This window comes from Conger conger, chromosome 13 (assembly GCF_963514075.1).
Source record: "Conger conger chromosome 13, fConCon1.1, whole genome shotgun sequence".
NCBI lineage: Eukaryota > Metazoa > Chordata > Actinopteri > Anguilliformes > Congridae > Conger > Conger conger.
In genome coordinates, this window is record NC_083772.1 from 15,464,363 (window position 1) to 15,479,554 (window position 15,192).

A 15,192-nucleotide genomic window follows, 5' to 3' on the forward strand; every position below is an offset into this window, starting at 1 on the left:
GGGAGCATGAAACTGGTCTTTAGAGCTAGCTAATGCTACCGGTACATTGCCTGCGGCTGCAAATAGTCTCAATAGAATTTCTGCCCACTGTATTAATCCCCTAATGTGGTCTCCTAAACCTGCACAATCTCAGCCACATCTCAGCCACGGTCAGCCACCTCACACACCGAGTACAAGATACTACTTTACAAGCAGCCCCCATTCTTACTCTTTTTATACATAAAAGTACTTTTGATATGGCATCAAAAAATATTTGCCATATTACAATTACAATCCATACATATTCAAAAACATTAAGACACACGATGGCAAATGAGTATTTTTCAGTTTATTTAAGAAAAATATATATTTTTGACTTTGTGACAATTATAGACATGTAACATAGACATATATACAATTCTCTTTATAAATACACAATATTTACAAAACTTAAATTATATAGAAAGGATATCTTGAGGCATTTGTACACATTGCATTGTTAAATTAATAAAATAATAGTTACAAATAATATAATAATATAAAATAAAACAGAATGATGATAAAATATTTGGTTTAAAAAAATAAAGAACAAAATGAAAATCCTTCATTTTGCAAAAAATATATATAAGGGACTGGAGGTCAAAGAAGAAGGAAATAAAAGTAAACAGGATGAAACTGAAGCATGGAACTTTCATCGTATGTTGAGTGGTGTAAATAGCTCACCAGTAAATTAAACAAATGTTTTTTACAAATGGATCACACCCAAAAGTACACACATTTGTACAAGGATGATCAATACTATTCTGACTAGTTTGTGTTGTGTTTATAGAAAAATATACTCCCAAAGAGATGTTCAAATACATGCAAACATTTCAGACAGGTATAAATGTATACAAAGGCTGGTATTACAATGTTCAGTGTTTGGATAAGTACCATTTTTCCATATATTATTTCTATATCTTGAAAAGGCACTTATTAATTGTAACCCATTGGGCTTCCTTGGAATGCTTTCATTAGCTTAATTACAGCACCTTGCTAATATCCACTGGAGAAATATGCCCAACTGGAAACAGTCATTGGATCTTATAATGAAACCCAATTGCTGAGTCAGCATTTTCTAAACAATTATCATCACTGATAACATTCTAATCCATTACTATGGATGGGGGAAAAAAATATTTCTACGGTCTAAATTTTACAAACTGAGATATCGACATCTTAGGATCCCAAAGATGTCCCCAAGAGGAAGAGGTGTCTCTGACCACGCCTATGGCGAGATTCATTCTGTACTCCAGAGGAATAGTTCCTTCATCACAGAACTGTAAGACTTTACAATGGGAAGGCAGGTTTGAGCTGAAATATAAGGTCCCCAGAGAAAGGCACCATTGTAGTACTGCTCTTGAAAGTTGCATGAAATTTGGAAAGGAGAAAAAATCCTGATGCATTGCGCTTCAAAAAAATCCTTGGTTCTATGCATTCTGCGTGGAATGTTGTCTTCTCTTCTTCACTATTTCATGTATTATAAACATACTGGAAAATATATAATAATTGTGACAGTTAAAAAAAAAAACTGTAGTGCAAATAATTCCGGTCAGTCTTCCTGCTTCCTATAACTTTGTCTTCAGACTTCCCACAATCATCCATTTGTCCCTCTGGAAAAAGAGGCTCCTCCCAGAAGTAGTCATTTTTTGTTTCTTTCTTTTAAAATGAGCAGCATTAATAAATAATAAATAATATAGATATATATAGATATAATATATACTCTCTTCATTTCTTTCAAATGTCTTAAAATAAAAATGTAAACATGTCCAGACAGGGTCCCCTCTGGGTGAGGTGCTCCAGGTTATGGAATACTGTCGTTAAACCTGGAAAATAAAAACATACAAATGGTTCAAATCTGGCAAAAACACCAAGAACAAATGAAGACACCAGCATACATTTTCACAGTAAACAGAGGGGTGGAAAAAAAACGAAAAAGGGGCTTACCTCAGTAGCGAAAACGCATTGGTCCATCTGCTCAGGGATAATGTAGACTGGGTGGTACAGGCCTTCTTTTGGGAAGCTTAGTGAGGGAACCAAGATGCTGGTTTCAGATTTTCTCCTGTAATCAAACAAAACAAAGGAAAAAATAGGTTAGTTTCTTTAATAAGGAGCACAGAGGTCACATATGAGGCAGACTACTTTTTAGTTCTAGTCATTGCATTAGGCCAAGATTGATACTACATGTTTTCATAGTATGTGCTCTTTGCCATTTCTAAATTGACAAGAGAGTGAGCCATTTTGAATAATGTGACTTACTGCTCCATCTTTGTCTTGGACTTCCTCTCCTCCTCGGACAGGTTGTAGTCTTTGGGCTTGGGCCTGTAGCCGGAGTTCTTGCTGGCCACCTCGGAGGCACTGAGCTCGGCGTCCTTGTTGGAGACTTTGTAGGGTCCTCCAGGGATGAGGAAGGCCTCCTTCTCCCGGGGGAAGGGCGAGGCCCGGTTGTTGACGGTGTCCAGATCGTTGCGCACGGAGGCCGCCAGGCCCTTGCGTCCCCGCCGCATCTGCCGCAGGATGTAAACGGCGGCGCACACCACCAGGGTCAGCGTGATGAGGCCCAGGGCGAAGGAGACGGCCAGCGCCACAGGGAAGCCCTTGGTCTCGGTGGCCTGGAGGCTGAACTCGCAGCGCGTGCCCATGAAGCCAGCGGGGCACTGGCAGACGGGCCCGGAGAAGTGCGTGAAGCAGGTGCCTCCGTTCTGGCAGGGGTAGAGGCTGCAGGCGTCCGAGCGCACCGCGCAGTCCTTGCCGGTGTAGCCCAGGGTGCAGGTGCAGGTGTAGTCGTTGGCACCGTCCACACAGGTGCCGGCGTTGCGGCAGGGGTTGCTGGCGCAGTCGTCGATGTTTATCTCGCAACGATGCCCGGTGAAGCCAGGGCGGCAGCGACACAACACGCTGTGCCCAAGGTCCAGGCACTGACCACCTGTAACATAAAAATACGGGTTCATCAGTACAGTGCAAATCAAGATAGTGCTGGACAGAAAACCAACAGGACTTTCAACAGTTCTATGTGATCAAGGCACCTTCTGTCTACTTTACCACGTAGCTATTGCTTCATTTATGGAACTTGTTTGCCAAAAGGAGATGGGGCTAACCGTTTGAGCAGGGGTTGTTGCTGCAGCGGTCCAGTTTCTTCTCACAGTTGGAGCCCATGTAGCCATGGGGGCAGCGACAGGAGTAGCCTCCGCTTATTTTCTCCACGCAGGTTCCGCCGTTGAAGCAGGGCCCATCAGCGCAGGTCATGGCGCTAATTTCGCAGTTCTTTCCGTAGAAGCCTTGGGGGCAGGTACAGGAGTAATCGTTTTCCATATCCTGGAAAGATAGGGGAAATAGGGTTAGATTTTGTTTACAAAATATGTTTAAAAAGATAAAGACAAAAAATTAAAAAAATAGGCCAATAGTGAAATTGCACCGTGAAAAAATAACTTAATTCAAACTTACATTACAACTTCCGCCGTTCTTGCATGGGTTGCTGTCGCACTCGTTGGTCTCGATTTCGCAGTTGCTGCCGCTGAATCCGGGGCGGCAGGCGCAGGTGTAGCTTCCCTGGCCGGTGTTGGTGCAGGTTGCGCCGTTCCTGCATGGCTTGTGGTTGGTGCAGTAGTTCAGGTCCTGGTTGCAGAACAGTCCGCCCCAGCCTTCCTTGCAGTTGCACTGCCATGGCTGCCCGCAAGTGCCATGCAGGCAGCCGGGGTAACGCATACACTCGTCGCACAGCGGGCCTTCCCACCCGAGGCGGCACTTGCACTCGCCTGGGGACTCGCAGTAACCGTGCTTGTCGCTACAGCCAGACGAGCAGATGGCTGTTGTCCGAGGGGAAAAAAGAAAAGAGAGAAAGGGGAAAATTAAAATGATTGCTCCACTCTCACATCACCCTCCCCCTCCTTCTTTAAGGCTCAAACACACGAACTATTTGTTAAGTACGAAACTAAGCAGCTGGTAGACACACAAAAGGAACACATGCCATCTTCCTTTCACGCAAGGCAGCGCAAATTAAGTTCCAGCGCGTGTCTGTGTTAAATCATGCCCCGCTCCTATTGTTGACGCGAACAAAAGAACGCGGACAAACTATATTGACCACGACAGAAGCTTTCTTCGAAAGGGGGTGGTCGAGCTGGTCAAGTCAACCAGTGAATGGAGCATGACCGTAGTATTACAAAAGTACAATAAGATAACCTACGAAATGGCCCTAGATGACTTTGATTATAACGCATTATAAAGCATTATTCGATGACAATAACCATAATTGAACGATTTTTTACAACAACACGGCCATAATATAAGATTAAAAATACAATCTTATTAAATCCAGATCCCGTTAAAATGTTGTTGTGAAAAGTCTATAATAAATAGACTACATTTTGCAGCATGCACAAAAAAGGTCAGGCGAAAGAGTACTTACGTTCAGAACAGTACTGTCCTTCCCAGCCAGTGAGACAGACTCTGTTTCCAGCGCCGTCACAGGTATAGTGTCCGAAGGTGTCGTTACGAGGCCGGCAGTAGTTGGAACAGCTGTCGCCGTAGTAATGCTCGTCACACACAACGTGATACGAATAATGCAGTTTGCTTTGATCTGCGAAATTGACGTCCTGGGACCAGTCTTCGCCAACGGCTAGTCTCCTACGGGTAGCTATGCGACTAATCAGATTGTTGTGGTTATCTGCGACAAAAAAGAAATGCATAGGATTAGTCGAGATACTTGCAAGATATCACGATTCTTTGAGTTGTGGTTTAAACACGGTTTGCGCTATAAAATCCGAATAATTTTCATTCGCCATTTTACAAATAAGTAAACGATCAATTATTCCTACAAGTTCTATAGGCTATCCCAATGTTGTGTGTAGTTGTTTTCCTGAAGACGCACATAATTGTCCGCCCCCTAGTGGAGTTCTACAGAGATCGCAATGCTTACCTGTAGACTGTTCAGTTGAGTCGGCGTTCCAGGCTTCGATGATTAGCGAGAAAGTACCCTGCAACATATAAATTAAAGTCGGTTAAAGCTTATGGTCAATTTTACGGAAAGGACGTGTAACGAAATTCTCACAACTTTAACTGGTAACAGTAAACAATAGGCAACTCACCGGCCACTTGAAGTGAAAGGGAACCTTGATGGGCGCGCTACTGGCGATGGCGCTCTGATCAGCGCGGAAGATTTCTGTCAGACCGGTCCCGTAGGTGCAAGGTGGCTCGGGCGAAATGACATCCTGCGAGTGCTTGAGACACACTCGGAAAAAGATCTGACAGTCTCTGGACCTTCTGCAAACATTGTGATTGCTGCTAAATGAGTGCACTTTCAGTTCAAACACCCCGGACGATTCAACCTATAGGAATACAAACAGAACGTGGATTAATATTCTGTGCATAGAACCAGGAAAGTACAGTTGACATTTATACGTGCTCTTATTGAATCATTTGCAAGAATACTCGTGTCTTTACTCACCAGTTGTGTTGATACTAGAGCCAAAAAACAGGTTAATATCAGATAAGCCATTGTGTGTTGTTTCTTGGTCCGCTATTAATAGCAGACAGTGGCGGATATCCAGTGACTTAAAAATCCACGTTTCCCAAAATCAGACGAAAAATAACATTAGAAACTAGAATAAATTAGAGAGAAGATATATTACAGACGAGCTCCTCTGCGCAAACAAATTGTAAAGTACTGGAGCATGCGATAAAATAAATATCCTTTGGCTCCTCCTGAGTTGCGTACTATTGCTTGGACTTTGATATTCAGTTAAAAGTAGTTGAGCGTGCAGCGCATTTATACCCTGAGAACCCAGGCCCGCCTACTCCAGGAGGGGGGGGAATGGGAGAGGGAGGGGGAGCGGGCGATGGGGCCAGAGCAAGTGACAAGTATGCAGATTTGTTAATGATTATATAGGTACGTATTTTTTCGGCTTTCATTTGATCTTCGATACAACTCGAAAGGGCAATATATTGAAGTGTTTGGTGTACCTTCAGAAATTCGTTTAACATGGTATACATTGGGCGAGATAGACGCATGCAGGCGTTTTAGAACTATCTGTTTTGTCTGAGCGCAACAATTTATACTGTTTCAATGGGCACAATTAAGTGCTTTCACAAACAGAAGTTGTTGTGGACCTATAGGCCCACGCAATAACTCCATGAGCGGTTACAACTCCATGACTCCTTTTACTGGAGACCCTAAGTATAGATATAGACACAATTATTGTACGATCACACTGTGGTAATTGGCTGTTTTGTTGTTTTTGTTAATACTACTACTACTACTACTAATAATAATAATAATAATAATAAGAAGAAGAAGAAGTAGAAGAAGAAGAAGAAGAAGAAGAAGAAGAATAGCACAATAATAATATATACTTATTTTTAGCAGGGTTTATTTGTTTTGGCTGAATTCATCGCTGTGTGTCATACTGGTTGGGATATATGTATTTGTTTTGTTTGGATATAAGAAGTGATAGCTTCTGTGAAGTTATGTTGCTGTTTGTAAATTCGAAGATGTTTTGGTTGTTTTTCTTGGGAAGGCCGACGTGGATTGAGCATGGCAGGGTTAGTGCGCGGTGTCCCCACTCCCCCTTAATTCAGTTCAGAAAATTTAATTGTCCTGACGCGTGCGAGTCGTTAGACCGCCAGGTCTCGGGTGGAGAGTCTTTATTATGCTACCGGGAGATCCGGAGGGGTCTTTTGTTATCTTGGTTTGGGTTGTAGGTTTGCGGGGAGGAGGGGTTGTGGGGGTAGCACGAAGAGATGTTAGGATAATTGCTTTTGTGGAGGCTTCATGCTTACAGCTGTATGGTAATCAACGGCACCTGGCTATACTGTGCCCCGACCGCCCTTATCTGGTAGTTCACCATTCCACTGCGTAATAACCACAATATCTGGTTTGATTGCAGAATACCGAAGAATAGTCTACCTGATGCTGCAAGTGTGAACATAGACAAACTTCCACACAAACCAGTAAAAGCCACTTTAAGACATGCATTATTTACTGGGTCATGAGCATTTGGAAAAGGGGCAACGGACATAGGATATATACGAGTAGGCTAACAAAGAAAACTACTGAAATAATCTTTGTTCAGGGTTTCAATAGACATGATTGAAAACAAGTTATATTTGGACCCTGTCTGTTTTCACTGTAGCCAGCCTACTTAGTTTACTTTTTCCATAGGAATTTAGAAGCATCTCATACGTATGTGCGCAATTGACTAATCCGAATTTGAGCGAAACGATCTGCGTATGCATTTTTTTCACTACCTCAACTGGTTACATTTGGACAACCAATTTCATATAACTTTACTATGAGGTGTAGGTGTAAGTACGGACATTAAGAAAATAGAAAGAGAAATGTTGACATTTATCATGTGAATTACCTTTATTCATATAAAATAAAATAAAAACTAGCAAAGGTGCATTTGTGAAGATGTTTCGCTTTCCCGCATGCACATGTTGACTTCTGTTTAGTTCTGTTTGACATAATCGATGTTTTCAGCAGCTGCACCTGGGCACATGTTGTACAAGTGAGAAACCTCTTTGCTCGATGCTTTCAAATGTAGGCCTATATTATTCCTTTGAACTCTTGTTAATTCGTATATGGGGTCTGGCGTGTGCCTTAAACGCAGTTTTTTTATGTCTGCCATGCCACATGTCTAACAGAGTAGGCTATATCAGTAGAGGGGGTGTGTTTGGCGGGGAAGGGGGAGGGAGCGCGAACGCAGACAAAGCGCCGCTTTACAAACTGTTGCTCATCTTTGGCGCTCTTCTATTGTGATTCTAATGAAGGCGCGCGTGCCTCCGCTGGCCCTGACTTTATCCCAGGCACGCTTCGACTGCACCGCATCACAAAAGAAAAAAAGGAGGGGGGAGGTGAGGGGTGTAGATGAAACTCTATTGTCTCTGTTTAGTTGAACAATTATCCAGACTGGCCGCTTTCCTGGCTTGAGTTCCAAGCCACAACAAAGAGTAGCTAAATACAAATAAATGAACCTTGGAGTAAACAATGAGTTGCTGTAACATGAATCGCACCGATCCTATAAAGTCGTGAAACGTGTTGCTTGATCGTACAATAACGTGAATGATGTGATTGTATAAGGCATTTTGCATTGCATTGCATTTATCTTTGAAGTTGTGGTTTAAATCTTTATGCAAATACAAAAGAAGATTGTGGTAACAGAGTAACCGTTAATAGGCTTTGCCAGTTAAATTTGTGGGATGCTTTTGCCTGCTGCACTATTTATTTACTTGCGTATTTACTCATTTACTTAGCCTACTTAGGCTATACATACTCACATACTTGTTTATTCAACCCAGTTGATGTGATATTTAATTTGCCATCCTTCTTAACACAAGAGCACGTAATTGTTTCTAGCCTTACTGCAAATGAGCTGGATGCGCAGCTGTTACAGGATCCGTCATCTGAAAAGTGTGCATGATACTTTGCGCGTGTACATGTACATTCAACAGAGTGGTATTCCGGATAATGTTCAGTCAACGCATTTCTGCTTATGAAATATCTGCATACATAAGCCAACATAAAGCCTTAGCACTGCACCCCCCAAATAAAAGTGGGCATATGTGTCTGCTACACGTGGGCAAATTGTCTCCTTCTGTTAAAAATGTTTATAAAACATCACTGGAGGTGTGCCGACACCTGGCACTTCTCTCCACGTGCCAGTTTTCCAAATGGCCTCGCAGTTCTGCTTTTGTTCCAAAGCGGCGTGTGTCTGTCCTTGGTGTTACAATGGGGAGGGGGGAAAGGAGAAAGACGGGCCATGGGTGCGGAAGACACACGGCGAGGCACTTTTCACAGGTGTTACCCAGTGGCAGAAGGCATGGGGTGCTAAAGGCCACACATTTGCGCCTGAGAAAAAGGTGTCAAAAGCTACGCCTTGCGCTGGAGAGAAACGGATTCCCATGCTTTCTGAATGCTGAGAACGACCTTTTCTCATGTAGGCTGTACCCCCATTTTTCAGTTATCGCCAGTGCATTTTGTTCGCACCATTTGAAAACAGACAGCTGTTGAATTTGTACCTATATGACATTTACATTACATTTTAGTCGTTTGGCAGACGCTTTTAATCCAAATCCGACTTACAAGTGCATAGGTTCTTCCACACGTTAAAGCATCACATCCTAGTAACTAGTAAAATACAGTCCTGACAGTGCTAGACAAGTCATTCCACCACTGAAGAATCAGAACGGAAAACAGGCGTGAACGTGCAGCTCGACCGCCAGGTGCTCGTAGTGAGGGAACCGTAAGGCGACCAGAGCTGGCAGACCCGGGAGTGATTAAGGATTGTATGTAAGGTGGGGCAGTCCCCACCTTTCACAAAGTGAAAAAAGGCCTCCATATTCACAAAGAGCAAACATATCAATACGCCTGTTGATGACAAGTCAAATAATATGTATGTACATATAGCATAAAGGCACCCCCTCTTACAAAATACTTCACAGTTGTAATGTAATGTCGCAAAGCCAGCCGATATTGTAGCCTAATAGCTCCTAGCAAATATGAGGCATTATGAGGTTTAAACTACGTTCAAGGTACCACGTGACAGAGTTCAAATTGGCACGTGTGCCTCTGTCCAGGGGAGGTTGTTAAAGTAAAAAGCCTTGACACCTCCCAATCTGTAGCTCTGTGTGAATTGGCCGACCACATGCTCTTGGTTATTTTCCTTTTCCCGCAGTAACGGTTGGAAATCTTTGGCACACGACCACATTGACACCCTGCAACCTGGTGCACGTCGCATTCCATGCATTTGTTTTTTTCAGAAAGTCAGGGATGTTTAACCAATCCAACCGATCGTTCCATTTGCTTTTGACCAATTAGTAGCTACGTGCAATAGAATATATTTTGCACGGGCATGTATGGAACTGTCATTTGGCTTAGTTGTCCCAGTTTAGATATGTGAATGGATAATTCAATCCAGTTCTGGTTCTTGCCTTGCCTGAATATAGGACAATGGCGGGATCCTGCGTTGATGCATTTCTGAGATAAATTATTTTGATCTATAGACCTATGGTGTTCTGGAAGAGCAAATCATGTGTTATTTTGAACACAACTGATATACAACTGTACTACAACTGTATATCCTACTCTGAAAGGCGCATTATTGTGACGCCTAAGAGAATGTCTATGCAACACAAAATGTTCTTTCGGTTGCTCTTGCTAAAATTGGTTACTGTAGCATATCACTCGTGTTTTCATTTGAGTATTGTGTATTTAAGTTTCTTGTAGTGTAGCCAACAAAGTTTCTTGTAGTGTTGCCTACAAGATAATCAAAATAAAACTGAAGGAAACTTCACTGATCAAAACAATTTCAACAAAGTCAACAAAAGAACAACCGGCTTTCTCATCCACTTGAATACTACACGATACAACGCAATTTCCGCAAACAAAAATAATGTAAAACAATTCAAGAGAATTTTGAATGGTATTGTTCATGTTCATAAATAATTCAAAAACAATCTAAACAACAATCATTTGTATGAGCCAATCCATTGTTTCACGTAAAAGAACACGGATGTGTTTGCTGTCATTTTCTCCAATTATGCCACCAAAAGTGACAAAAAAAAAAAGAATCTCATAAGAAAATAATATAGCATTCATAAAAGCTATATCCGAGCAATAATGCGGGCGGGTCTTGGGCAAGTGGCATTCATTATTTAGGGGCATTGAGCAAGATGAACATCTATGATCATTTACATCTATTCACATTCAATTAATAGATTGCAGACATACGTCTGGGTATTGAAGGTGGGCTTGCAGGACGCGCCACAAGAGTTAGTTTGGTGGTCATTTGGTCAAGACGCGGTAACTTCTGCCGCTTGTGTAACTAGGCCTACGGCACGCTTTTAGACTTTGACCGGTGACCTCAGGTTAAGAGGGGAGTTCTTGGCGCGATAGTTGCGCGCTGTCAGTGTAGCCTAGGCTACACCTTTGAAAAAGGAAAACAATGACTGAACCTGTCATTCAAGTGATTTACCGATGCTGTAGGCTAGACTTAGTAGCTAACATAGAACACCCCCTAGAACCAGAAGATACGTTGTAAGAGCACGACAGAATTAAGAATGTTGACGGAAAATGGTTTCGGAGAAATATTTTCGTTAAAATTTATGCAAAAACGTAGGCCAAGTGAACTGCAACATAAACAGATCCTAGATTTGACGATATGCCTACACGTACGAATAGGCTAAAACGTATAATGTATCAAAAACATTCTGACCGTATATCCTAAAAAACTTTTTAAATTGAGGTCCGAATATTGCGCTTAGATGGACTGTGCCTGATACACTCAAATACCACGACAATGTATGTAATGCCAAAGCTTACACAGAACATTTTCTTAGACAAGAAAATTGAGAAAAGGGACAGAAGACATGGAAAAACATTTCAACATTTCGACTTTTACAACGTAACGTAATTATTAACCATAAAATTGTACAATTCAGTTAAACTATTAGTAGGCTATTCATATTGGTAAAGTACAAATTTTAAAAGAAATTGGACACAGGGAGTTCATGAATATATAATCACTTGTGTAGTGATGCGATTCGGTATTGATTCGGTCTAAACAGATCTACAAATATTTGACCAAAGGATTGGAATGATCATTTGAGGAGAGCCAAACCATTAGTGTCACATGCCGATCATGGATCCTGGTTGTTTGCAAAGTGCACACATAAGAATTAGGAAGTGATTTAGAAGTGGGCAGGCACAATTTCAGTGTTTAATTCAAATAATAAGCAGAAAGCACTCAATGGGATAAATATACTGTATATAGTAGAATATCGTAGAATATCATGTGAAATAGAGCTCTCTCCTTTTAGCTTTCCCTTTCTATCTTGTGTGTCTCTAAACCTGTGTGCATGTAGGTCAGGCCTATGGAGTTCTTGTTCTGGTGAAGGCTTGGCATGGCCAAATCTTCAACTCTGAGGAGCATGTGTGTTCTTGTGTCTGTGTGTGGGACAGTGTCCGCAGAGTGGAGGGCCACTTGCATACGCAGGCATGTGGGTCTGTATAAAATTATATTTAATCATGTTTAATATATGAATAATGCATGATTTATCACATTATCAGCGTGCCTACCAATCCCAAAATTAGTGTTTCAACCTACCCCACTCACATTGGGAGCCACCTCTGTGATAAGATGTTACCCAGTTAACATCCCTCATCATAAATTTTCAAATCTTATATGAGAATGTATCTAATTCGTATCTCTACTAACAGGAAGTTAGGCATTTCTGATATATCTGCCTAACAGTTTTATGATACATTTTTAGTTTTGATAATGCAAAACTGAAATGTTTACCTCACAAAAAAGTGAGGGATTTTTCTGATTTTTAAACAGAATAAATAAGTGCAGTTCAAGAAAACAAACATTCTTGAGTTTGACTTTCCAGCCCCGGTCTCCCCTATTCATTCCCTCAGTGTTATTTAGTTGATCAGCTGATTCAACCCATTCTTAGTCCACACATTAATCGCCATTAGAACACCTTTAACTGGATTGTCCTGTCAAAAGCGTGCTTATACCTCTAAGCATGTTTACATACAACACCAATTTCACTGGACACTCAACGCTGGAAAATGCAGGAAAAGAAAACAGATGGAATGGATTATTATTATTATTTTATTTATTAGTTCGTATCAATTATAGAAGGTCTACCAATCAGTACTTTTATATGTTTCCAGTACAACACGAGGCAACTTTTCCAAGAAGCCTGAACTGCAGGTACATCAGTCACAAGAACGGCTTAATATGTAACGAGGGAAATATTGTCTAAAATTATAACAGCACACGGCAAACACAAGCAAACTCCATCAACTAAGAGGAAGCTCATCCTAGGGACAGACGGACACTTAGCAGGGCAGCTGCTGAACTGCCCAAAACTGCCGACTGGAAAATGACCAGCTCAATTGATGCCTTTGTGACGCAGTCTCTACAGAAACTGTACATCGTGAGCCTCACAGAGCCGATAAATAAGGCTGGGGTGCTATTCGGAAACCGTGAGTTTCCAAGGCGAATGCACCGTGGTATTGCTACTTGGAAAGTTATCTGATTATTCTTCAAGATTTATGTATTCACTGTTGCACTCGGAACCGTACTTACCTCTATGATTTTCAGCGAACATGTACCTGGTTATGGTTTTCTATTTTACTGTATTTAGCGTCTGCTAAATAATAATAATAATAATAACTATAATGTAATGTAATGCATAACCTGGTATGAGTAGCAGTGATTCATATGAAAACATACGTAAACATTAAGAATATTTACAATCAGAAGATTATAAGCAGAACCAAAATTGCTGATCAGTAAAGTGTTCTAAACCAGATAGGCCTATAACCAATAGACCGATTTCAAAACAGCTTTTTCGACATTGTTTAAAAGACAAAACGGCCTGGAAACAACTTAATTCTGCAATGAACAAAGTACCCTTTTCACTTACTTTCCACCGTCACCCGGATCGACTGATTTATGTTTTCAATAATTGTCTAATGTTAACTCTTTGTAAAGTGTTTTCTAATGTTTTATTTATTTTTTATTCTAAGGCAGTAATTTAGAACTCCACTGCTTTCAAGTGCCAGCAATGATTGCCAGATTAGCATTAGATTGTTCAGGTGAGAACACTGTAATCACACGTTTGTGATCTTAAACCTTAAAGGGTTAAAATATGGATGTCTAAACGGCCACCAATGGTTTCAGGTACACTGGCAACTAGCCATGTTATCAGGAAATGGTGACTTGAACCACGAGGCTACAACCTAACAAAGAGGCAATGAAATAAAGCTTCTGTGGTTTCATAATAGCCTTTGTCAACTCCAGAGAGGTCTGAACACTTATTCTTCATTCTCCTCCTGTCATGGTCAACACAAGATCTTAAATCTAAAACTTTTGTTACAAACGATGTTGACAAAATTATGCAACCGCACTGGATTTTCGATGAATATTAGCAACTAACTCCTCCTTAGGAGCATGGGACTTTCACTGCATTTCTCAACTGTGATCAAGTTTGGAGTTTAGACCTTGGACGTAGATTCGGGAGGGGTTGGAATAGTGCAAATTTGCCCCCACAAGCACCCCAATATTATCATGATGTTTTGGGCCATACTGGCCGTACTGTTCACCCAAGTGTTCACCCAAACTATTTAATTGACAAACAACCAGTGACTAGACATTATTATGCAAAATAATGACAGGTTTATGCCTGGCAATAACATGCAACATACTTATGGCATAATGAACCGGGTACAATGGGAGGTATGTCTGGGTTTTTTTTTTTCTTATGGTTTCACTTGGGCCGTTCGAGAAAATGTTTGAGGGAGTGACAGCAAAAGCCCCCATGCTGCACATCCCATCTTTCCGTTCGAGAAAATGTTCAAGGGAATGACAGCAAAAGCCCCCATGCTAGGTGCACACACCATCTTTCCGTTCGAGGGAATGACAGCAAAAGCCCCCATGCTATCCAATGTTCCCAGTAAGTGGAGTGTGAGTTTGGGTTCTTTTAAGATATCAAGAAATCACAAGTGTGGACAAGTAAGAAGGACACATATATATATATATATATATAGTATATATATATATATATATAGGTGAACTTTGATATTTGTGTGGTTGAGTGCAATGTTATGAATGGGAGTCATTTTATTAGGTTGTCCTGTTCAATGAACACACAAATTATTTTTTTAAATGAATGACGGTTCTTAAGGCCAAGGTGTGTGATGTCAGAAAATCCTACAATAAATGTCCAAGCAAAAACATTTCTTGCTTTTCTGAAATATTTAAAATGTTGCACCAGACACTTGCACAATGCTAAGATCATGTATTATCCCCTGGAGAAATGACCTCATAGGGACAAGGCCCTTTATTTGTCCCCAAAACCATACCATAGCACTGACACGAGGTGCGGAAAACCTTCTTGCATCAAACTGGACATTATGGTGCACATATCCTTTGGACGCAATTTAATGAACTGAATGCCAGAGCGGCAGGAAAATCATATTCCACATGCATCCATAAAACTTTATGAATCACCAAATTAGCAACCTAAGGCAAGAGCTCTGCATGACTGGATAACGGAAGTCGACCTGAGCAGGAGGTAGCAGCAACAAGGACAGATGACTACCTCACATTATCACACCTTGTCATTGGTCAAAAAGTCGCATATACTGTTGGTAACATGTAGCTG

The 15,192-nt window shown here is 41.2% G+C and overlaps 1 protein-coding gene across 1 annotated transcript; it reads right to left on the reverse strand.

Annotated features, from left to right (window-relative positions):
- Positions 1-313: 313 nt before the first annotated feature.
- dlc (deltaC) lies at positions 314-5,741 on the reverse strand. Its single transcript, XM_061217199.1, has 9 exons — positions 5,462-5,741; positions 5,103-5,342; positions 4,934-4,991; positions 4,424-4,681; positions 3,463-3,824; positions 3,117-3,333; positions 2,278-2,944; positions 1,966-2,080; positions 314-1,844 (listed from the first exon to the last, which is right to left on the reverse strand). Exons 1-9 carry the CDS (start codon positions 5,510-5,512, stop codon positions 1,839-1,841), a joined length of 1,974 nt encoding a protein of 657 aa, XP_061073183.1. The 5' UTR covers positions 5,513-5,741; the 3' UTR covers positions 314-1,838.
- Between the last annotated feature and the right edge of the window lie 9,451 nt (positions 5,742-15,192).